This window comes from Drosophila busckii, chromosome 3L (assembly GCF_011750605.1).
Source record: "Drosophila busckii strain San Diego stock center, stock number 13000-0081.31 chromosome 3L, ASM1175060v1, whole genome shotgun sequence".
NCBI classification, from domain to species: Eukaryota; Metazoa; Arthropoda; class Insecta; order Diptera; family Drosophilidae; genus Drosophila; species Drosophila busckii.
The window spans coordinates 9101477-9124042 of NC_046606.1; the positions used below are offsets into that span (position 1 = coordinate 9101477).

The following is a 22566-nucleotide window of genomic DNA, read 5'->3' on the forward strand; positions in this document are numbered from 1 at the left end:
GGGCAACTTGTTGAAAAGGTCGTTGGCGCGGTGGCATGCCACTGAAAATGCCAGCATCCCAAAAATACACAAAATTTAGGTCGTCCCCAAAGTGAATCACGCACACTAAATTTCGCTCTCTCTCTCTCTCTTTCTATTTTAGTGAGTGAAGTGCCATGTCCGGCACGTTGTTTGAAATGGAACAGCAGCAAGTGTGCCCCGCCAGCTTGGAGCTGAGCGTAGAGCAGGATGCAATGATCAGCAGTGGGTTGAACAATTGCGACGGCAGCGACAGTGGCCTGGACTGCGTTTCACTGCAGCGCGGCTTGAGCAGCACCAGCGGCGGCTACACCAGCAGCAATGGCGGCCTGGAGGAGATCTACGACAGCTGCGAATTGCAGCTGCTGGTTGCTGTTACGCCCAGTGAACAGGAGCAGAGCAGCGAATGCTCATCGCAGCCGGCGACGACGACGCCGCCCAGACGCAGCAATGGCAGCGTCAAGAAGAAGGTGGCCATGTTCGAACCCGCGCCTGCTACACCAAATGGCAACAAGTCGCCGCGTGTGGCAAATCTGAAGCGTGCCCAAAGCCTGCCCAGGAACGCAGCCACGCCAGTGGGCAAGGAGAAGCCACGCCTCACCAGCAACAATTCCTTTCGCGTGCCCAGCGCTGTGACGCCCCAGCGCACGCCACGCCCACAAAAGCCAGATACGCTGCCCAGTGCACTGAACCGCGCCCAATCCGTGCAGCGTCTGACTCAGCTGCAGCGCACTCCATCGCTGAGTCGCGCCCGCACTCCAGGCACACCCTCGGATGACGGACGCTGGCCAGCGAATCGCGGCAGCGCTGCTCGTCGTGGCATGTCCGTCACCCCCGAGGTGCTCAACACGCGTCCACGCGGCAGTCCCGCGCCATGTAAGCCACAACCAACACTTGTAGCGAGTAATCCTCTCAAGCTTTTTCTTGTTTCTACAGCTGGCACGTTGCCACGTCGTCGCAAGCAGCAGTCTGTGGAGGATTTGAGTGCTGGGAGACTTTCGCGCAGCAATTCCATCAGTCGCGCCGCCATTGTGGATGCTCGGATGACTGCATCCGTCATGGTTGCACCCAGCAGTCGACGCAGTCTGGCCACGCCCAGCTTTGCGCCCACAGCTATAGCTAAAGTGAACTCGCTGCGACGTCCACAGCAACGCACGCGCATTTATCATGAGACTGCAGTGCAGACCGCTTTGACTAGTGAGGATTTGGAGCAGCTGCTGACGGGTGGACTGCTGCAGACGCGTGCCGTGGATGCCGTGGAGCAGACAGATCAAAGCACACAAGCGGAGCCGGATCAGCGCGAACAGGAGCTGGAGCAACTGCGTCTGGAGGTGCGTCAGCTAAGCGCCAAGCTGCAGCGCGAGCGTGAGGAGAAGCTGGCCATGCAGCAGGAACTACATCTCAATACAGAACGTGTCATGGGCATGCTGGAGCTGGCGCGTGTGGTTAGCGCCAGTGCGGGCACGCCCACCTCTGAGGACAGCAACGATGGCAGCGGCCACGACAGTTTGCTCATGCTGGAGTCCCAAATACAGCTAAGTGGCCATGAGCTATTCGAGCGCCAGCAGGAGATTGGTCAGTTGCGTGCCCTCTGCCGTACACTGCAGCAGGAGATGCGTCGCTCGCTGGCCACACAGCAGTTGCTGCTGCAGGAGAAGGCGGCCATTGAGCAGGAGTCCAGCGAGTTGCAGGACTTTCTGCAGCACGAGAAGGCGGCACAGTGCGAAGCTTTGCGCGAAATGGAGCTGGAGCAGCAGGCCACGCAATCGCAGCTGGCCAATCGGGAGGAGGAGGTCAAGGTGCTGCGTGATGAGTGCCGCCATCTGGTGCGTCTCAATGAGCAGCGACGCCAGGAGCAGCGACTGCTGCAGACCAAATACGCTGGCTTGGAGTCCAAGTCGCGTGAGCTGATTCATCAGCAGAATGCCGCCGTAGCGGGCGCCTCCACAGCTTTGTCGGGGCTGCATGCGCGTCTGGACAACTTGGTGGAGCAGTTGGTCTGCTCCTACAGCATCTCGGAGCAGGATCTGGAGGACATACGCTTCCAGTGCGAGTCGCTGACCAACACAGAGTCTGAACCTACGCGTCCCAATGGTCTCAACTTGCCGCTCACCTCAGCAACTGCTGATCTTGTGCTCGCCAGCGATGGCTCCTTGTCGCCGCAGCGCAATCAATCCTTCATAGCCGCCGTCATCGGTGCCATACGCCAGGCCACCAGCCACTCCGGCAAGCGTCTCTCATTGCGTCATCCAGCCAAGCGCCATGGCCAGGCCACCACCAATGGCACGCAGTCCCAAGCGACGCTCAATGGCAATGAACTAGCCCAGCTCAATGGCAATGGAGGTGAGAGTTTGTCACTAAATTTATGCAAATAAATAGTAAACGTTTCTACTTTGACAGATGATTCCGATTCCACGGAAATGCTGGACTCTGAAACGGAGGTGAGTTCAACAAAACCAAGAGCCGCAGACCAGATGCAGTTTATACAATGAAATTTGAGAGAGTAGCTAAAGTAGTTAATGGTTTCGCTAAGTCTAGGAATTAATATACGAGATGTTTAGATGACTAGGAGCAATCGAATTGAATTAATTAAAATTTTCTATTGTCACCAATTAAAACTTTTTGCTCTATCATGTGCCTATGAATTTCTAAAAACTGTTTTCTATTATTTACAGCCCTGTTTGCTCATGATGGACAATGTGCTGGAGGACGTAGTGCAGCCGGATTCGCATTCACACAACATGGTTTCCTCTTGCACGGGCATGATATCGCAGATTGAGCTGCCCACTGAGCTGATGAGCAGTCAGCAGCAGCAACAACAGTCTGGAGCAGTCAATGGCGATGATTCACTGCAGCAGCTGTCGCAAGCCATCACCAATCGCCAGCAGATGGAGCTGCATATGCACAAGCTGAGTGTGCTGCCCATGAAGTAAGTTAATCTATTCAAATTTGAAATTGTTTATTAATATTTGTATTAACCTTAGCAATCGCGATACTTGCAACACTGAAGAGTTGAGCTGCCATGATTCGCTGGCCGAGCTGCCTTCGCTTATGGAGTACAGCACTGCCCAAGCAGTGGTGGATCAGGTCATTGAGGTGGACAATCTGGTGACCAAATTGCTGAAAGTTCTGCGTCTAGTGCAGCAGGACAACGACAATTGCATACAGCAATTAATTGTGGACAAGTAAGCTGCGAATTTAATTCACTTAATATTTAATTAATTCATTGCTTGTTTTGTTTAGAAATAAATTGCAGCAACACAAGGGCGACATGCTGGAGAAGCTGAAGGATCTGGAGGATGTGAACTTGAAGCTGCAGGATGAGCTTATGGATGCCACGCAGGAGCTAATGATCAAGGGCAGCGATCTGAGTGGAGCCAAGTCGGACATGCAGCGCCATCGCAATGAAATCGATGTAAGGTTTTAGCCATGTTCAAAGCTTTTGGCCTTTTGTTTTCGTTTTTACACGCTCTGGACGCTTTTTGTGTTGCGCATTCTTCGAAGACATTTCTATATATCGTTAACGTTCAGAGAGGCGGGATATATTTATGCATATGTTTAATCCAACGATTTGCGAACTTAAGTTAAAACTTTAATTTAGTCATACTTTAATTTTTAATAAATAATACATAACTTTGAGCTTTGAGTTTGTTATGATTTTGATTTGCAAGCAGCGAACTTTAACAAATATTATTGTTTATTCATTCAATCGTTCATTCATTCATTCAATCAAATGTCAATCCATGGACAGTCACAGTCACAAGTCAAGTTAGCCAGCGCACTCTTTCGTTTGAAATGAATTTAAATATTTAAACAAATTAAAACTCAACTTCGCCTTCGCCTACGCCAACGCCTACGCCTTTGCCTATCGCTATCGCTATCAGCGCCTCAATGAGGACATCTGCATGCTGAGCACGCTCTGCAGCAGCTACAAGAAGCTCTCGCCCACCACAGAGTTTCCGCCCATGCAGCTGCTGTCGCCCAATCCGCCAGACGCCGAGCAGGGCGATGTGCTGGGCATACTCAATTTGCTGAAGATGTGGCAGGCCAGCGGTCAGCTGCAGGACTCGCGCATCAGCAGCTATCTAAACAGTCTACAGGTGAGTGCATCCAACTGCAACTCTAAGCCAAGTCATTGATGTTATTTCTTTGCAGGCTCAGGCTCTGACAACTCAGGACAACAACCAGGTGGAGCGACTGCGCATCTATGCCAATCAACTGGAGCAGGTGTCGCGTGTGCTGCAGGACTCCGAGTCGCTGACGTCGCTGCAGCAGCTGCGTCAGGACATGGAGGTAGTGCGTCTCAATGCCAACTGGTCACAGCTGCTGGATCAGTCAGAGGATCTCAATGCCAACAGCGCAAAGCCTTGAACTGTGTCAAATTGTTGTTAACTATTAATTAATATATAAATTAACAAATTGTCTAGTTAGTTACAAATGTTTGCGTCCAACTGCAAGTGGCAAATTTAAATTTTAAACAAATTGTCCAAACTTTAAATGTTGCTTAGCTTAAATTTTTCGAAAATTAGTAATGCTTGCCAAATAATTAATTTCAAACTAATTGAATTTGTCCTTAGATCTCAAATATATCTGCCCTATTCATTTATTATTCGTAGGCCTGCCTATGTTAGTTAATAAATTCGAATTGCAAAGTCGTTTTCTTTGTTTTATAAGCAAATTGTTTGTATTATACAATTAAAATAATAAATTAGCATAAACTAAATGTATATAAAATCAACTTAACGATAGATAAAAACAATTTCGCGCAATTTTTAAAATCCCTTGAAATTAGTAAGTGTATATGTTTATATAGATAGATATATGTATGTATATCGATTAGCTGATATTTATATATAGTAGACAGCTGTGTCTTCGTCTTCCTTTTTGTCGGGGGCGCAAGTTGCGCTTGTCTTTTGCTTTTCTTGTCTTTACATTTACAAATAATCTCACAATGTGGGCGCGCAGTGGGCGTGGCTAGACTCGGCTCAGAAGGACGGCTTGCTGCTGCCAATGCTGCGGGCGGGCAGACTATTGGTCTTCACTGTGGGATTGTCGCGCGCCTGCGAATGCGCCACCACAATGCTGAGGCACTGCACCCACTCCTCGGCGTTCTTGCCATCCTTGGGCTTGAGTATTAGCGTCTGGTCGGCCGTAAAGATCTCAAAGGCCTTGGGTATGTTGCGAGCGCCACGCGAAACCTTCACCGAGCGTATCTGATTCACATCGATGCTCTCGCCGCCGCTCTAGAGATGAATTTAGTTAAATCTTAGTTCCAGTTATGTAGTCCAGTTACTTACGGAACCCTTGCAGGATAGATGCGCACCGGAGAGCGTAAAGTAGCGCGTGCGCCAGCGTCTGAAGAGTCGCCACTTGCCCTTCTTCTCCTTGAGCTGACCCTCAATCATGGGCTGATTGCTGCCATTTAGAAAGCCCACCGCCTTGTCCGGATGATTGCACAGAAAGCAGCCCCACTGATACTCCAGCTCATTGCAGTTGGGATTGGACTTGTCCGTCTTGGAGACCTCGAACACATCCAGAAAGCCCGAATGACGCAGCTCATTGACAAGTATCTCGCGATCCTACAAATAATTAACCATTAGCTTAAAGCTTAGCGCAAAACTTGGGCATTGAGCTCTACCTTAACCTGGGGAAACTGACTGGTGACCAGCTCGGTGAAGCTGCGATTCTCACACTTGAGTATCTGCCAGATGTTCTTCAGATTGCTAATCCCAGGCTCACGTGTGCTCAGCACGCTTTTCTCCTTGACCTGCAAAACAAAGAGACACAAGTTAATTTGCTTTGCTTGGCTTAGCTGCCTGCATTTGCTACTCACAAAGTGTCGCACTTGAAAGTCGAGGAAGATCATGTGTATCCAGGTTTTGGGATTGCGCGTGCGCATGGTGAAGCAAGTCTTGGAGTAGAGGCAATGTGGTCCACGTATCTGGCAGGCAAAGTGCAGCTTGGCCACTTTCTTGCGACGCTCTGCAAATTCATTCGAAACTGTGTATGTGTATGCATGTGTGTGTGTGTGTTTATGTGTGTGTGTGTGTGCTTGAGTATAGAGATTAAAGGTTAGCTTAGACTAGTTGCAAACTTACCCTCGATGCTGCAGCGCGTGGGCGGCGGCAAGTGCTGCGAGACTTCATCCATGTAGCTCTTGATCGAGGCAAAGTTCTTCTCGCAGAATTGCTGCACAGGATCGCGCATTATCTGATATGGCTCAAAGGTGCTCATGCGCTGATCCAAACCGCTGTTGGCGTTCAGCAGCGTGCGGCTCGTATTATCGCTACGTCTCGGAGCCACATTGGTGGTGGTGGTGGGACCAGAGACAATCACCTCGCTCTATGGAAAGGTAAAGTTACGATCAGTAAATGGCATAAGTTCAATTAACTTTGACTAATTAAAAGTGCTTGAGTTGAATTAGAAAATGTTGGCTGATTTAAGATATGAAGTAAAAATAAAGACATTTTTAAATATAAAATATATAAATGCTAAGCTATAAAAGCATTGGCTACATATATTATAAAATATTTTGAAAGCTCTATAGCTTGTAAAAATTTTGCGTTTATTCAGTTCAATTTATTTTGACTGCTTTACGATTTATATGATAATTGCTTAACAGATCAAAATTATTGCAATTTGACTTTATCAGCTTTTTATCTGATTGTGAGTTGAAGACTTTTGTTATTTTAAATATCAAAAAGATGATTTTGAACTTTTTTATGATTTCTCGTGCTTAAAACTTTTATGATAATTTTATTAACAAATCAAAAACATAAATGGCAACATTACTTGACTTTATCAGTTGTTGATCTAAGTTGAAATCTTTTGCAGTTTAATATTTGCCAAAATTTATCTTGATCATTATTTTTAAATTTAAATACTTGTTGACTGTTTTATTTTATAAGAATTTCGATTTAAGCATGAATTTTAAAATGCTAGTCGCTGCTAATTAATTTTAATTTAAATTTACTCACATTGCCATTGACTGGCAGCTTGGTGATGGACTTGGCATGACCATTGCTGGTGGCTGGCGGCAGCGCAGGCGACGCATGATGCACGGATACGGCGTTCTGGCTTGGACCCGCCACGGCATTGGCTTGGGGTATGCTAATGGAGCCCATGGACTGATTCAGTGCATCCGTGCTGTATTTCATGAGCACTGTGCTGGAGTTGAGCAGCGTGGCAGGTCCTTGCGAATGCGGCCGCACCTTGGAGGGCGAAGTGGTGACGGTCACGCCGCCCGAGGTCACCGGTATGCCGTGCTTGTTGTGCCCAGTGATGACCACGTCGTTGCTCAGCGGCGGCACCGGCGTCACTGGTGGATTAGAAGGCGCTGTCGATGTCTTGGGCGTTGCTCCAGTTTGCACCACCACATTGCCATTGGAATTGCCGCCTGGCTGCTGATTGATCTGCGAGTTGCTCAGCCGCGTCATGCTCTTGTGCAAGCCTCCCACGGATCCGCTGGCCACATTGAGGCGCGTGACGCTGCGGTGCGTGTTGCTCGCCGGATGCAGGCGTCCGGTGCTGCGGGAGTCACCCAGCTTAACGCGACGCGTGTAGCCGGCGTGTGTGGGAGTGGGTGTGGGCGTGGCAGCATTCGCTGCTGCCGGTGTGGAGCTAGCAATGGGCGTGGGTGCAGCAACAGGCGTGGCTGGCGTTGCGTTGGGCAGCACTGCAGCTGCCTGTGGCACATTGTTGCTGCTGCCAATGGGCGTGGCCAAAGCAACTGTAAGAAATAAAAGTATTTAAAATAATTTAATAAAATTTTAAATAATTTTTTTATTCAAACTGGCAGAAAAAAAATGTAATTTAATAATTAAACAATATCTAAATATTAAAGAGTCACACACAAAAAAATATGCACAATGAAGTGTAAAATTTTAACATTTTAAATCGAATTATTAACAAAGGGCAAAGTCTCTTGAATATCTCTCAGTTTAATGCTATTTAAATATCTTTCAGCTCTTCAGTCTTTAGTAACTTATCACTAGAGTAAATATAAACAAATAAAAAATAATAATAATAATAGATCAACTTTTAGCTATATTTAGATATTAAAAAAAAAAAAGAGTAGCAAGAATTTAACTCCGAACCTGCATTTGAAACACAAACTGAATTTAATAAATTACTGTTTATATTTGTTTAAGCAACTTTTGCTCACCTGGTTTGAGCTGCGCACTTGGACTGGAGTTGAGGCTGACGATGGTGACACCGCCGGAAATCTTGTTGGCCGTGCCATTGCCCACGTCGTGCTGCGAGCTGAGCGCCGCGTTCTTCTGGCGCACGCAGGCCAAGACCTTGTCCGTGAATAGAACAGGATAGGCGGAGCAGAGACGCGTTGCCTCCTGCTGGAGCAGCGCCTGAGCCGGCAGATGTTCGAGCACAAAGTCAAGCGCCTGTTGCGCCGTCTCCTTGCTGCCCATGCCCGCCGTGGTGAGCAGCTGAGCGGCCAAGGTAACTGTGCTGGGATTGCTCTTGGCCGCCTGACGCACCTGCTCAAAGTGCGGCACCAGCAGCTGAGGATTGTGCTGCGCCAGCGTGAGCAGTATCTGCATGGTGATAATGGAGGTGTCGCTGTCTTGGAGGAAGCTGCAAAGCTGCGGCACACAGGACTCCAGCACGGCGGGTGACTTTTGCACAATCAACAGATAGAGCTGGAACACGGCCATGCGCTCCTGGGCGTCGCACTGAGGCAGCAGCGGCATCAGCAGCGGCGCATGCGGCGTCACCGTCTCCGGGGAGACTTCATAGACCTGGGAGAGCACGCGCAGCAGTCCGTAGTTGCCGGCGAGTATGGAGTCCATGATGGGGTCCATGATGTCGATCAACAGATAGGCGTAGTCTATGGCTGCCAGCGAGAGATAGCTGGCAAGATTTCGCGACAGCTCCTTGTTGCCCTTGGGCAGGAACTGCACGGCAATGGGCAGCGCTATTTTCATCAGTTCTTTCTTATCATAGTTCTAAGCAAAGAGAGCGAGAGTTAATAATAAATTCAATTCAAAATAGTTATAGGGCGCTCACTAAAAATATGCTAGAGATTATATCAGCTGCGATCTTGGCATGCGGCGGCTCCTCCTTGGTGGACGCCACTGGCTGCAGATTCCAGAGCAGACAGGTCTTCAGCAGATCCACCAGAGCGGCGCAGTAGCGCTCCGCGCTGCGTGTTTCGCGTATGCAGGAGAGCACGCGCGTCACGCAAATCTCCACCACGCTCTGGTCATTGTTGTTCTTCACATAGTCCGCATGCGAGATTATCGGATTGATCTCCGATAGCTGCAAGGCAGGCGCAAGAGCTAGTTAGCGTTGTGGGCTTTCACTTTTAATTGCAACCACTTACCACCTCTGTTATATCATTGACAATCTCCGCATCCGGCACTGAGAACAGATCTCCGGCCTTGGACAGATCGCGCTTGGCGAGCACTTTCGTAAACAGTTCGTGCATCTCGTTTGGCTTGCTCTGCTCTTAGTCTATCATTTCACTTGCTCCAGCTGCAATGCAAAAAATAAATAAGTTTAAGTAAATTCCTGTCTTCTGCTTTTCTATTGCCTTATTTGCTAGTTTGGCTTTGTGCCAGGCCAACGGACGCCGCCGTCCGCCAGCAAATAAATAGCGTGCGACAAATCTATCAATTCGCCCAACTTCAGCTAATACACTCGAAGAAATATATGAGATAGATATATAGCGTGATAGAAATATAATAAGATAGATTCTGTAACGCTTGAGCAATTAATCTAGTATAGCTCGTATACTTATTATTGATTTTACTGCTTAGTAATGTTCAAAGTTGGCAATTTATAAAATGCTTATTATATTAAAATAATAGGAATTGTAAAATGTTGCTTTTGAGTTTGATTTAAAAAAAAATAATCAAATAATTATATCATAGTCCTAAATATATGTATCTATTTAATAAGACTTTTAGAATGTAATTATTAAGAATATTTTAAATGATATTAATAAAATAGAATACATTTACTTAAAACGTATTTTGTTATTTTTTTGGGGTGTTAGTAAAATATTTGTTTAACAATTGTAGTGTAAGTTTTAAGGAAAGTTGAAACTACGTTCGTATCTTGAAAACTTGTGTATGAATTTTGCTATGCAAAGGAAACATTTTTCCTAGGAAAGTTTATAACAAAGAGCCGATTTTACGTGTTTTTTTACTATTTATTTTTGTTACAGATACTCGCATTTGCATTTGAAATCTAATCTAGTTAAAATTCCTAGATGTTCTAAACTATTTCAGTTTGGCAAGTGTAAATATTTTGCACTCGTCTCCAGTGGCCGGGCGCATCTGTTGTCTATATAGAGGAGCTATAAATAGCGAAACTTCACGATCAACGCATACTTGTTGCATTGTCTTCTTGGCAACAAGCGTTGCCCTCCGGCCGATAATGCTCTGGCTGTCATGAGCCGCCCGGTACCCACCGGGTTGCGGGAACCGCAGGACCATTTTTGAATGACTTCAGCATGCAGTTGTTCGCAGGGGGTGCGCCAGCAGTTGGCCAAATGTTGTTGCTGCTGCTCAGCATCTGTGCACAAAACGCGAGAGCCAAAGAGCGTAGCTCAAGAGAGTAAGCGTGACCCGCTAGTTGTCAATGTATGCGAGTGCACGTGTAAAGCTGCCAGAGTTGCCAGATGGCGTAGAGATGTTGACAAACTTAAATACAGTTCATAAAGAAATTTCAAAAGCAGCTTTCAATGGCTTCAATACAAAAGTTTCTGCCTTTAGCTTAAATATTTTAGCCAATTAAAATTAATATATAATTAAGTTATATGTGACTTATTTGATGTGCTCAGCTTTAATATCTTCTTATGCTTGACTTACATAATTAATGCAACAACTGGCAACGCAGCAGCTATGCTACCCATATAATTTGTAGCGTATAAAGAGATTCTCTCACGCAGCAAATCAGCGCAGATGACAGCTAAACGAAACCAAAGCATACTAATTTGACGCAGCAGCACGCAGCAAGCAACAACAGCGTGAGAGAGAGCGAGACATATTATCAGTCAGCATAATCATTTATATCATAAGGCACTCTACTGACTCGCCAGAGGTACCAAAACCGTTAGAGAGGATTGCCATGCGCTTGGACTAACATTGGGTGGCAGCCAAATTATATCTTGAATGATCTGATGCAACACCAGTAAAGCCACACTAAAGACGACTACAGAACGCACGACACAAAAATTTGTGCAACCGTGATTTATACGTGTGACAATAATGCTGAAAGCATGGGGCGTATGTTAACGTGCTAAAGCGAGGCGGGCAATTCTTTGTTAAAAGTTGGCCATAGGTCGGCGGAGAGACAATTGACGGCGTGTTCTAATCCTGGCAAGCGTCAGACGGGGGCCTTGATAGGAGGGAAGGGAGGGTGAGCACAACACGCACAGTGCGGCGCACAGCCAAGCAGCGAGGGCGGAGGCACAGAGAATTAATGCCGCATGAACGACAACAAGTGACACAATCAACCATACACTGCCAATATAAATCTAGATGTGAAAACTTTTGAACCCTGTCTTCGACGTGGAGGCCAGAAGGCACTCATCCCCCTTTGCTACCCACTTCGGTCTGCCTTTGAACTCTAACCGGAAGCGGGAAAGGGAGTGTGACAGCAGTTTGGGTCACACGATTTCGGGAGCGCGCAGCCGAACTGGGGCGGCATACGTTCAAATTTATTGAGCTTTCTTATATTCGGTATTCGTCTTTTTGAAAATCTTAATCTTACGGCCACGCGTTTCATGAAATAAATAGATATAATTTGGCGTCTTTGGTATGACAGGAATGGCTGCGATTTTGTTTTTGCTTTTTGTAACACATATCTGGCTTAATGACGAATGGCGACACACACACAGTAAAACAAGCACACACAGACAGTGAAAGACATTCAGGCAGACCTGGACCAAGGCAGTGAATTGTTTTACATTATGGGGAGTTCATCCGGTTCGGCTGACTTTGCTGGCTTGTTGTGCGTTCATGGGGGGCCATAAATTTGTTGAGAGCCTTGAAGCCTCCACGTACACTCAAGTAACTTTATTTTGCAATAAATTTCCCTGAATTTTATGTGGTCACAGCAGCATACTTCAAGGGCCACAACAACATGACACACATGGGACACGCATGAAGTGGCTAAGCGGGGTGTGTAGCGTATTTGTGTTCTTTGTCATTTACAGATTTTTTGCTAATTGATCTTGCAATCTTTGGCTTGTTTTGTTAATAAATGTTTAAGGCGGGTGGTGTGTGCAGCATGGAATTTCGTAATTACACGCGGAAGCATGTTTGAACTGAATTGCAAGCAAATATTTTTGTGTGCGTCTGGAGTTTTTGAGTTTGTTAATTGTGCGGGCCATTGTTGATGTTCCTGCTGGTTCTTGTTGTTGGCTCGGCTTTGCTTTCAGGTGCTTAAGATAAATGGTTGTTGAACGTTAGGACTTTGTTTGACTTTGAATGAGTTATGAAAATGTGACTTGTTTTTATTTTACTGCATAAGTGATGTAAACACTAACGGTCATTTAAAAATTTATGGACGCCACAAAACGAGCTCATCTTAAAGTTGAGCCCAAACTTGACTTATGCAGTATAGCATATCACACATAAAATAAGTGAAGTAGCATAGGGTGAATCCTTCGTGTCTGGTTATTTAAAAAAGATAGTGAAAATGCGCCGTCAAAGACAACATGCTATGGATCATTACGAATAGCTTACAAGTTATAGTTGTAACAATTTAAATAATGATAACTGTCAATTGTTGATTCTTGCATAATTAATAGTCAAGCAAATGGCATAAGACAGGCAATGCTTAATTAGATTTGCAATTTAATTATGATTTTGGTCTGGACATGTCGTCCATGCTACATGGACATGTAAATATGTTTGTGTGTATGCCTTTATTTTGATTTACTCGACCGTATTTTAATTGAATGGCGAGCGCTTTTGTCGCACCAATTAAATATTGTATCAATATTATTTAATCTGTAGTGGCAGCATTACATTTAGATTACGACCAGACACGTAACCAGCGCGCTATAACATACATATTCAAATTAGTTACGCTACAACAAATGGTTTTGATGTATTCGCTTATTGGCAGCGAATCAAGCGCAAATGGCAAATTTACAGTAACACAGCCGTGCGAGCAAGCATTATTTCAATTAAAAAACTAAAACAAATAAATTCTACCGCTGTATGTATATGATGCGTAATGGCTGTGATGATGCCTCAATTGCGTTTTGTATTCTGCCTTTCTCGTGAGCTCCTATTTACGCTAGGGATCGCTGCAGGTGAGGGCTTCGTATGCGATTTACCACTCATGATGGTAAGTTGCTAATTGTGTTGCCAAAACCTAATAGCTGTCATGAGACCATGTTGGCCTAAACACTGTCATCAATAGTAGCACGAGGCTTAACGAACAGCGGCTACTTAAATAAATTTCCAAAAATATCTAATTAGGATTTAGTCAGGTAATTGGCCAATTTAAAGGGGGAGAGGCTAAAATGGCGTCGTTTCGGCTAGCTTGGGGTGTGGTGTGTTCATAATACTCCAACAGCACACAAGCAGCATTTTTGAAAATAATCGATTGGCTTTTAATTTGCAGTTTATAGCTGTTCGAATAAGCGGGAACATCAGACATGCGAGGCGTCACACGACAACGTAAAATAAACCACATAGCGACTGTTGCCTTTGGCTCTGGCTGTTGGTGCCAACACTACATCAGTTTCGCGAGGCACACACATACACATACCTATTGTCTGGTTGTGAATGCCTTAACACAAGTAACGAAAGAATTAAGGCGCAGCTTAAAGTTCGTGGGTGGCGATTTAAATTGTGAGATATATTACTTCAGTCAGCCGGCCGCCGCTTTAGGCAGCAGACTTCTTTAACAAGCGCTTTCAAAGTCGCTCATAATTGAACAAGTACTGTTTCAGGCGCGGCCGCCATTGGATTCATTAACATGTCGAATTCGCGCGGTTCAATGGTGCAGAGAACAGCCCCCCACCCTTAGGCCGCTGCAAGGTTGCAGCAGCGCGAGTTTCATGAACTATATCCTAGTGTCCTTAGTGTTATGTATTGGCCTTAATATACTACAGAAGATCGTAGGAGACCACGAGGGTGCCCCGCTTCACCGAGGGGGGGCAGGTGGCGTGGGAATTTGGCTTCAAGCAGATGCTTAGTTAGTCTACGGTTCATCGCCTGTCGCTATCCTTGTGGGGCAACATACATATGTTACGGCAGAACTTTCAAAGGCTGAGAACTGTGTAAGCCTCGAACCATTGCTCAGTCTTCAATTAACGTTACACGCTCCTGTAAGCGACCAAGTTGCTCGGCAAGATTAATCGTTTTTTCGAATTAAGGAAGATAAGCCTCGAGTGGGCTCTAGTAAAGTGAAAATCGTTGCGAAGTAGAACATTGTTAATTGATTAATAAATAAATAAGTTTTGTCACACTGTAGCTGTAAGCAACTTAAATGCAATTTCAATTGGGAATTTAAGCAGAGATAAATCAAATTAAATCTGCATGAAATTTTATCTCAGCTAATCGAAATTGTTTTTGCTTCTCCTTTGTGTTGAATAAAACATATTTGCGGCAGCTTTGGTGTGGCACTTTGTCAATTTGTAGCACTTAAGCCACTTTCGATGATTGCCTAATTAAATTTTGGGATGAAAAAATAGCACTGAACACACGCACAGAGCGAGAGAGAAAGACGGCAAATTAATTAATTTTACTGATTTTGTGTGTCTGCACAGATGTCAACCTCAATGCAGCCGAGCAAATACACGGGCCTGGTGGCCGACCTCATGCCCAATATACGCGCCATGAAGTACTCCGGCCTGTTCATGCATAACTTCACCGGCGGCAGCTCGCTGACAAAGAAGATCTATTCGTCAATACATTTGGTGGTCATTGTGATGCAGTTGGGCTTTATACTGGTCAACATGGCCTTAAATGCCGAGGAGGTCAATGAGCTGTCCGGCAATACAATTACCACATTATTCTTTACCCATTGCATCATCAAGTTCGTTTATCTGGCCATCAATCAGAAAAACTTTTACAGGTAAAACACACAGCACAGAAAAATGAAACATAAATAAATGTATAAGAGATGTTCTATTATCAATTTTAACTATCCAATACGATGGCCATCTACATCACCCAGAGACCTCTACTCACATTTATCGTGCAAAATATGGGCTTATACTAAGCGTTCGCGTATCATAACTGGACCTTGATAAAGAGAATCAAAAATAATCAGAAAACTTTCAAACGCGCGCCCCCGCAACTTTCACCGCTCCCACAACTCGTGTTGACCCTATAACCATTTAGTCCGCCCAGCGCTCTGTCATAGTACATATTAGCCGATCGGATGATCGCGAGAATTATTCTAATACATGCCATAGCCTTTATTTATTTGTTGTTCACTGTTCGTATGAGAGGTCAACTGATTGGAAAATGTTGGCACTGGCAGGCAGCGCTAATTGATCGGCAGCAGCTAACTCGTGCAGAATCTCGTGAGTTACATAATTAGTTGTTAAGTGTGCTGCGCTCTTTATAGCATAGGCATGTCGGGATTGTCCCACTAACTGTCCGAGCAGCGATCACACCATCGCCGCACTAGGTATGTATCCACAAGCGCACCCATGTTGACTGATTTGCACTGTTATGGTGTGCGCTCGAGAAGAAGCTATACAGTTAAGCTTGAAATGATGCTGGCCAGATGTCTAAAATGCTAATGCGCACATACCACAGAGCAAACATTTTGTGCCTCCGCCTCTTTTGAGCTTATTGATAGATTAACTGTGCGGAATGCAACCGATGGATCTACGGTTGAAAGACTTACGCCGGATAAGAACCGCGAATTCCAACAACCGTCTCGCCGAATGTTGCATTTTAGTGGCCCGCTTGCAAAAGCTCGACGAAAATGAGTTGCTAACGGCTCTGTTCTTGGCTGTTGCTGCTGCTGCTCGCTGCTGCTGCCCGAGTTAGGTACTTGTTGTTGGCCCTCAAAAGCGGAGCGCGACATTTCTATCCCTGGGCCAACGCGTTGTGGTTTAAAACTGTAAAATTTTTCTTTACACGATGAGAGAAACCAAGAGAGGTATAGTTTGACATAAATACCAATAGTGTGGGTCTGAGGCATGCTAGCTCACACGCGAGATTGCAGACAAACAGCAATACGAATAACCATACAATTAAGCAACATCATGAGCCAGCAATAGGCGTAACAAGCAACGTTAAATGACAAATGGAGCACAGCGCGTGACAGACATTTGCTTCCGAATCGGGACACAGACGCCGCATTCAATTGTGTCGAGATGTTGTTGTTGCTATTCTCGAGATTGTGCCTGTGGTATTGTTTATAGGTCATGCTGCTGTCAGGTTGCAGCAAGCAAACTGTGTTAAGGCTTAACAAATAATATTGAGAACGCTAGCCCAGCAGCAGCAGCAAGTCGAGAGAAAATTAAAAGAGAAATAGAAATATACTGTATGCATGTATCTGTATCTGTGTGTGTGTGTGTTTTTGTGTGTGTGTGTGGTGTTGGCTAAAACATAAACCGAAACCGGTGCGGCAGGTTAGCAGCAAAAGGCAAGAGCCAAGACGCCAGCTTGAGTCGCTTTGTAGATTTGAAGTTAACGCTATATGCACTAAATAAACCTTGATTTGATTTGATTTTGCCTGCGGCTTTGCATTTGCATTTCAAGCGGCCAAAATGACAAAGTTCAGCGCCAGGTTGGGCTAAACCAATTTGTAAATGACAAATGGCTCAATTTTCAACTGAGAGCGAGAGATAGAGAGAGAGAGAGAGAGCAGAGAGACTGATCGTTTGTAACTCAAAGCTGCAGTCGAGGCTTAGCTCAGTCATGTGGCAAGGCCTGCCAGCTGCTTGTCTCGTATGACAGGCAGACAAACAAAAACGAGGCGTATACTTAATATTTTCATACTCGCATTGGGCCAGGTATTCGGTTCTTGTTTGCGCATTCCTTGCCAGAGCTATTTGCCAATGCCCATGTTGCATACCTGTTGTTGTGAGCCAGCGTCAAGTGTCGTGCGCCTTGCAATTGCAAACTTGCAACAAGTTCCAATTCGAGACACACACACACACAGCCACATGCAACATTCGCATATTGTCATAGATCAAGCCATAGCTTATACCTTTGTAGCTCAAACATAACGAGTATTTTATGCTCTTGGCTTTGTTGCTATGTCTGGCAGAAACTAGTTTTTATTTTAGATTGTTTTAGCTCTTTTTTTAATTCGCTTACGCAGTTAGGTTTGCGGCTTTCGAGTACCCTACGCATGCGCAGACAGTTCGTCAGTCTGTCAGTCTGTCAGTCTGTAGACTATTGAAGATGAACGACGACAATGGTCTGAAGCGCTTTGCAGACTCAAGAATATTCAACGAGATCGAATGCAGTATACTCTGCACAAAAGCTCAAACAATTCGATTAGTCTTATCTGATTTCTGCAGAAGTAAATATAATGTACTTTATGCTTTTTATCTGCAGTAAATAATTTACAACTGCTGCTGATTAAATTGCTATTTAGATAAGCAACAATATTGGATACTTATCAAATTTATGTTTATGATTTCGCTGCTCTGCCAAATCAATGCATAAAATACTCAGGTAAATTTTGTTTTAATTCTTTTTTTTTTGCATATCGACGCGTCAAAGATAATATCCAACTTTTATGAACATTTGATGACATAGCAAATATACTTATCCGCTTTGTGCCAATCACTTAGCGCGACCATCTATCTATACGACGATTGCATAGTCTGCTATTGCCATTGCGCTTATTTGGATCAGTGCTTTGTCGCAGCATTATTGACTGACAGCTTTATTGACATACAATACAGCAAATACACTGTACACGTGCCTGCTATATATGACTATTAAGCAAGAAAGACCATCATCAATACAGAGTAACCTCCAAGTCGAGGCATTTAGCTGAAGCTTAGCGTCTTAAGCGGTCGGGGTACTAATAAGTGTGGGCGATACACTTTCGTGAAACATGAGGCGACGCGTGAACACGAGCAAGTACATGATAGGAAGAGTCCCGAGAGGATATGCGGCAAGATAACGCAGCAGCTAAAACACACAACAAAGCAGCAGAGAAGAGAGGCGAAATACCGCTAAATTAAAGCGCGAGCTCAAGACTTGGATGCATCCAATCCAGTTACGCTTGTGACAATAGCAATATAATAGCTAAGAGCTTCAAATCTTGCAAGTAACTCCGCATTTTATTGTTCCTGTAACTCCCTGCTGGCATATCTACTCCGCATAACAGGACACACAAATATCAATCTTCTTGCCATAGTTGATTGAGAGGTCCGCAGTCAATATTCTTAATAGTAGTATGCAGTAATGCAAGAGCCAAAGGGCTTAGTGGTGGCCTAAAGGCTTTAATACTTGATCATTGCGTAAGGTGGCTACGCTTAGGCTCTTTTGCACCTAAACGGTAAACCTTGCACTGTACCAAATTGCATACCAGTCAGGAGCTTTTTCGCATCTTAGTTATATACACTGTCATTGAGGTGCTATTCGCTATTAAGTCCCTCTGTGTGTGTGTTGGGTTGGCTTGCAGACACACAAGCGCACTTATCTGGTCATAGGAAGCAGGCGAAGTCAAACTTGGCAAAACTGGTTAAGAGGTAGAACAGAAACTCGAGAAATATATTTTACAACGCCAAACTCATACTCAGAGTTCATCTTAGTCTATCTCTCATTATACTCTCTCTCTCTTTATTTCACTCTGTCGGCTCTTGCTGCGTTGCTGACTAGGGTTTAGTGATCATTTATCAATGACTCAGCAAAGGCAACAAGGAAACACTTGAAAAGGCCTATCGATATGATATATAGAGTACCTGATGGAGAGCTATGAGCTATGTTGGTTGTTGTTGTGTGAGGCTGGCGGCCAAGCACCTCGGCACAGCCGCGTTAATCGAGAGCTCTGTAGTATACTAACGTACTATTGTATTGTATACTTTTTTATGAGAGGCTTAATAGTGTTGCTGTCGTTGGCAAATAAAGCACAAATTTAGCATTGTTACAATAATTACTGGGTTGTGTGAATTTTGTTGTGCTAGTTGGTGTTATATGATTAGGTGGGCAGGGCGTTTTTGTTTGGTGTGACAATTATTATATCGCCACTTGTATTTTTTTTTTATACTGCAGGCCATTGCTGAGTCTATCATTTTTAGCACAGCTTGTGCTTATCATGTTAAATTTGTATTAAGTGTCGATATCTGAGAGCGGTTATAGCGCGAACTCAAACTTTTTTTTGTAAACATTGGATCGTTGACGTGCTGTCATTCTTCGGTGTTGTTGTGAATTGATGCTCAATCACATTTATGTAACGACACCCCGCCCACAGTCACAGCCAGCTGCACAACCATCACCGGCTAACATAGCAATAGTCGGGCTGCGAAGTTTCTATCGTTATAACCGTTTCACTGGCATATCATCGAGTCACTCTAGCGATCAGCGGAGGATCATGACGGCAGGCAGAGCGAGAGGGCACCTACACACACACGCAGAGAAACTCTGTAAGCCGCTGGCTCATGCGCGCTGCTTGGCCAAGTCGGGAAAGTGAATGCGTTTGGGCCAAAATTAAAACGTAGACTGAACTGCGCGACGCTGTCGCCTCTTGTCCATACCTGATTGCTGACTGCCAGCCATAAGAGCCGCCGCCGCTTGGCTTAGCTGCTCTCGCGCGCTCTCTGCCATGCTCACTGCTCTCGCGCTCCACGACGATCTGTCTGCTTGCCCTGGGCCAACTTGTTGCTCGCTCGCTCGCTCAATTCTTTTTTTGCATTACCTCACTCACGCTCTCCGCGACACTCTCTCGTAGGTTTATCACAATTTGCTTTGCGCTTTTCATTCATAAACAAAAAGCGCTGCACAGCATTGTTATTGTTCTTTCTTCGTGATCTCTTCTACTTCTACTTGGCTCTTGCTCTCTCTCTCTCTCTCTCTCTCTCTCTCCACCTGTGCTCACCTGTTCGGCACAGCCGGCGCAATGGCAACGCGCGTTGCCAACCTCAATTAAAATTTGGCTGCAGGCAATTCTTTTATTTCTGACGACATCATAAACCGAATAATATTTTACAAGTTAAAGTATAAAAGTTACTAATTAAAAAAGAAAACAAAATAATTTTGTTTACTTAGTTTGAACTGCAATTTAACTAGCTGTTTATTTGAACTTAACATACATTACCAGTTTCCATTAATTAATTAATTAGTTAAAGTTTATTTCAAAACTTACTAGGCAACATTAACATGTTGGTTACAGCAACATTTAATAATTTAATAGACAATAATAAGCGTCAATAACTTTCTTAACTTTTAATTTGTTATATTTTACACCTTGTAGTTTGAATGAAATTTGTCATGTCCAAATCAATTTCCCGGGCACGAACAAAATTTCATTCATAATACATTTTTTTTTTACATTTTTATTGCCTTACTCATAATTTTTTTTGATACTTTATGAGCCGATAAGAAAATTTCTCTTTGCGATTATTTACTGTACGCATGAGCGCATGAACTCACAATGAACTTCCGGTCAAAAATTGTATAATACGTATACGTTGCACTTGCTGCGCTTTGCTTAGACTTGGGCCTCAAGGTCGTTGGCAATGGAAACAGCTGTTGGCGCACAGATTTCTGCGTCGTCACGAACTCGCGACTCAATCGATTCGAAACGACTCTATTCACAGTTAGGCGCTAATGGACATGCAGCCTTTGCCTCCAAGTTGTAATCGGCCTCAGCTTTAAGTATATTTAACTGATTGTTTATATTTGCCTTGCAAATAGCAGAAACACACCTATAGGCAAATCTTGATGAGCTGGATTGGAGTGCAACGCACCCTGGGGTTAAAGAGCTGGCAACCAAATACATATCGATGTGTATAAAAAAACAAACAATGTTTTATTACGCATTTAAAAGATCATGTTGGATATAAATTAGCTTTAGTCTCTCTAGTTTAGAATGTATTTGGTGCGGCAGCTTAGGCTTAGGCGTACTTGGCCACCAGTCCCTCAACGAAGCTGATGTATTCCTTCTGGGCAGCCTCGGTGGCCTTGCCCTTCTGCTTGTTCCAGGCCTCCCACTTGGCCTTGCCCTTCAGATCGAGCATGCCGGGCTTGCTGGTCTCGTTGTCGCCAACTGTGGCCTGCTTGAAGAGAGCGTACAGCTCCAGGAACTCATCATCGCTGGGGCGCTTGGTCAGAGACTTCACCTTCTCGGCGGCGGCATTGAATTGCTGCAATAGATTAAAGATTAGCGATTAGCTAACAACATATCGATTTACCCATTGGCTTATCAGCAAGCCAAGGCTATCAACTGTTATCAACAGGTAGCTACGAGCACTTACCTCAGTTAGGGACATGTTGATTATTTTGGGGCTGGTAACTGCAATATAAGATTTATAGACTTCAGTTTATGGTGCAATATAAAGATTTTAAGAGATTTAAAGTTGTGTGAGCACGTGTTGAAACCTGTTTAGTTAAATACACCTAGAGAGTAGCTCAAAGGTTGAGTTAATTGGCGAATGGGGGCTTGACAAGCGCCAAATTGTCTGGCCAGTTGAACTTTGGCACACAACAGGCGATCTGCTTGCGATTCGAGGTCGGCTCTCTGAGAGCAACTTTCACCAGCAGCCGCGCACAATAAAAATAGAAATTTATTAATGAAAATCATACAACGCCACATTCAGTAAAAGATACAAATGTGTGTAGCTCGGATGGCGTGTTGTGGCGTGTTTTTTAGTCCGCCACAAATGGATTTGGGCGTGGGCCGCGTACGTGTCCATCATGCTCAAGATACCCTTTATGGGCTCGCTGACAAACACTTTAGTTCATCATTATCTATATGTGCACCTTTGATTTAGTTTCTTTTTGTGTTTGTCACTCGTAATCGCACTCGTGTTCAATACACTCCCATTTACACACTTAATATGATAATGCGGCAAACGCTCTACTCCCCCTGCAAATTGTTCTGGGTACGGCCACTTACGCTGATTGCTGTCGAATGTCTGTGCACAGTCTGAATTCGAGTCGCGTTCGGTCTTCCAATTTAAGTCTTTTTCGCAACCGGCAATCGAGCGCGCGAAAGCTTCGCGTCCATAAGCGGAAAGTGCGTGCGTCGTTTAGCGAAAGCTTTCAAAAGTTCTCACTCGCATTGCTCAGTGAGCTCAGCGCTTTGCTTTTGGAGCTCACTTGCGCCTTGGGTACGAAGTGCATGTGTCTGCAGCTAAATATATGAAGTGATCAGATTAAACGTAAGTAGTTAAGTCACAACTTCCTTTTGATTTCAGCTAATCCAAAGGCAGCACGTATCAGTTCAGATCTAAATGATTACGTGGCGCTAACGCATTGATACATAACTGACACGTAGCGCATTTAAAATGATCTAAGAGTTTCATCATACATTTGTTTGTTACTTTATAATCCCAAGTATTTATGATTCATAACTTGTATTTATCGTTTCATATTCTAAATTCAACTGAGCGGCCTACAGAAATCATAGTCTTCAAATAAC

The 22566-nt window shown here is 44.6% G+C and overlaps 4 protein-coding genes across 4 annotated transcripts in view; 2 read left to right on the plus strand and 2 right to left on the minus strand.

Annotated features, from left to right (window-relative positions):
- LOC108599559 (early endosome antigen 1) overlaps positions 1-4690 on the plus strand; it is a 17175-nt gene extending 12485 nt beyond the window's left edge. The window contains exons 2-9 of the mRNA XM_017986452.2: positions 143-894; positions 955-2361; positions 2419-2459; positions 2694-2947; positions 3003-3203; positions 3262-3433; positions 3903-4118; positions 4174-4690. Of these exons, the coding sequence (XP_017841941.1) occupies positions 156-894; positions 955-2361; positions 2419-2459; positions 2694-2947; positions 3003-3203; positions 3262-3433; positions 3903-4118; positions 4174-4389 (3246 nt within the window). The 5' untranslated portion in view covers positions 143-155 and the 3' untranslated portion in view covers positions 4390-4690. The remainder of the gene's footprint in view (positions 1-142; positions 895-954; positions 2362-2418; positions 2460-2693; positions 2948-3002; positions 3204-3261; positions 3434-3902; positions 4119-4173) is intronic.
- Positions 4691-4804: 114 nt separating this feature from the next.
- LOC108599560 (protein melted) lies at positions 4805-19568 on the minus strand. Its single transcript, XM_017986455.2, has 10 exons — positions 19550-19568; positions 9359-9510; positions 9043-9294; positions 8183-8981; positions 6996-7747; positions 6117-6360; positions 5852-6018; positions 5657-5785; positions 5316-5597; positions 4805-5261 (listed from the first exon to the last, which is right to left on the minus strand). Exons 2-10 carry the CDS (start codon positions 9461-9463, stop codon positions 5004-5006), a joined length of 2988 nt encoding a protein of 995 aa, XP_017841944.1. The 5' UTR covers positions 9464-9510; positions 19550-19568; the 3' UTR covers positions 4805-5003.
- Positions 14771-15082, plus strand: LOC117134778 (odorant receptor coreceptor-like). The gene has a single exon (XM_033293488.1). The coding sequence runs from the start codon at positions 14771-14773 to the stop codon at positions 15080-15082; it is 312 nt and encodes a 103-aa protein (XP_033149379.1).
- Positions 19569-20930: 1362 nt separating the features above from the next.
- Positions 20931-22106, minus strand: LOC108599563 (acyl-CoA-binding protein homolog). Its single transcript, XM_017986459.1, has 3 exons — positions 22042-22106; positions 21401-21438; positions 20931-21289 (listed from the first exon to the last, which is right to left on the minus strand). Exons 2-3 carry the CDS (start codon positions 21413-21415, stop codon positions 21041-21043), a joined length of 264 nt encoding a protein of 87 aa, XP_017841948.1. The 5' UTR covers positions 21416-21438; positions 22042-22106; the 3' UTR covers positions 20931-21040.
- Between the last annotated feature and the right edge of the window lie 460 nt (positions 22107-22566).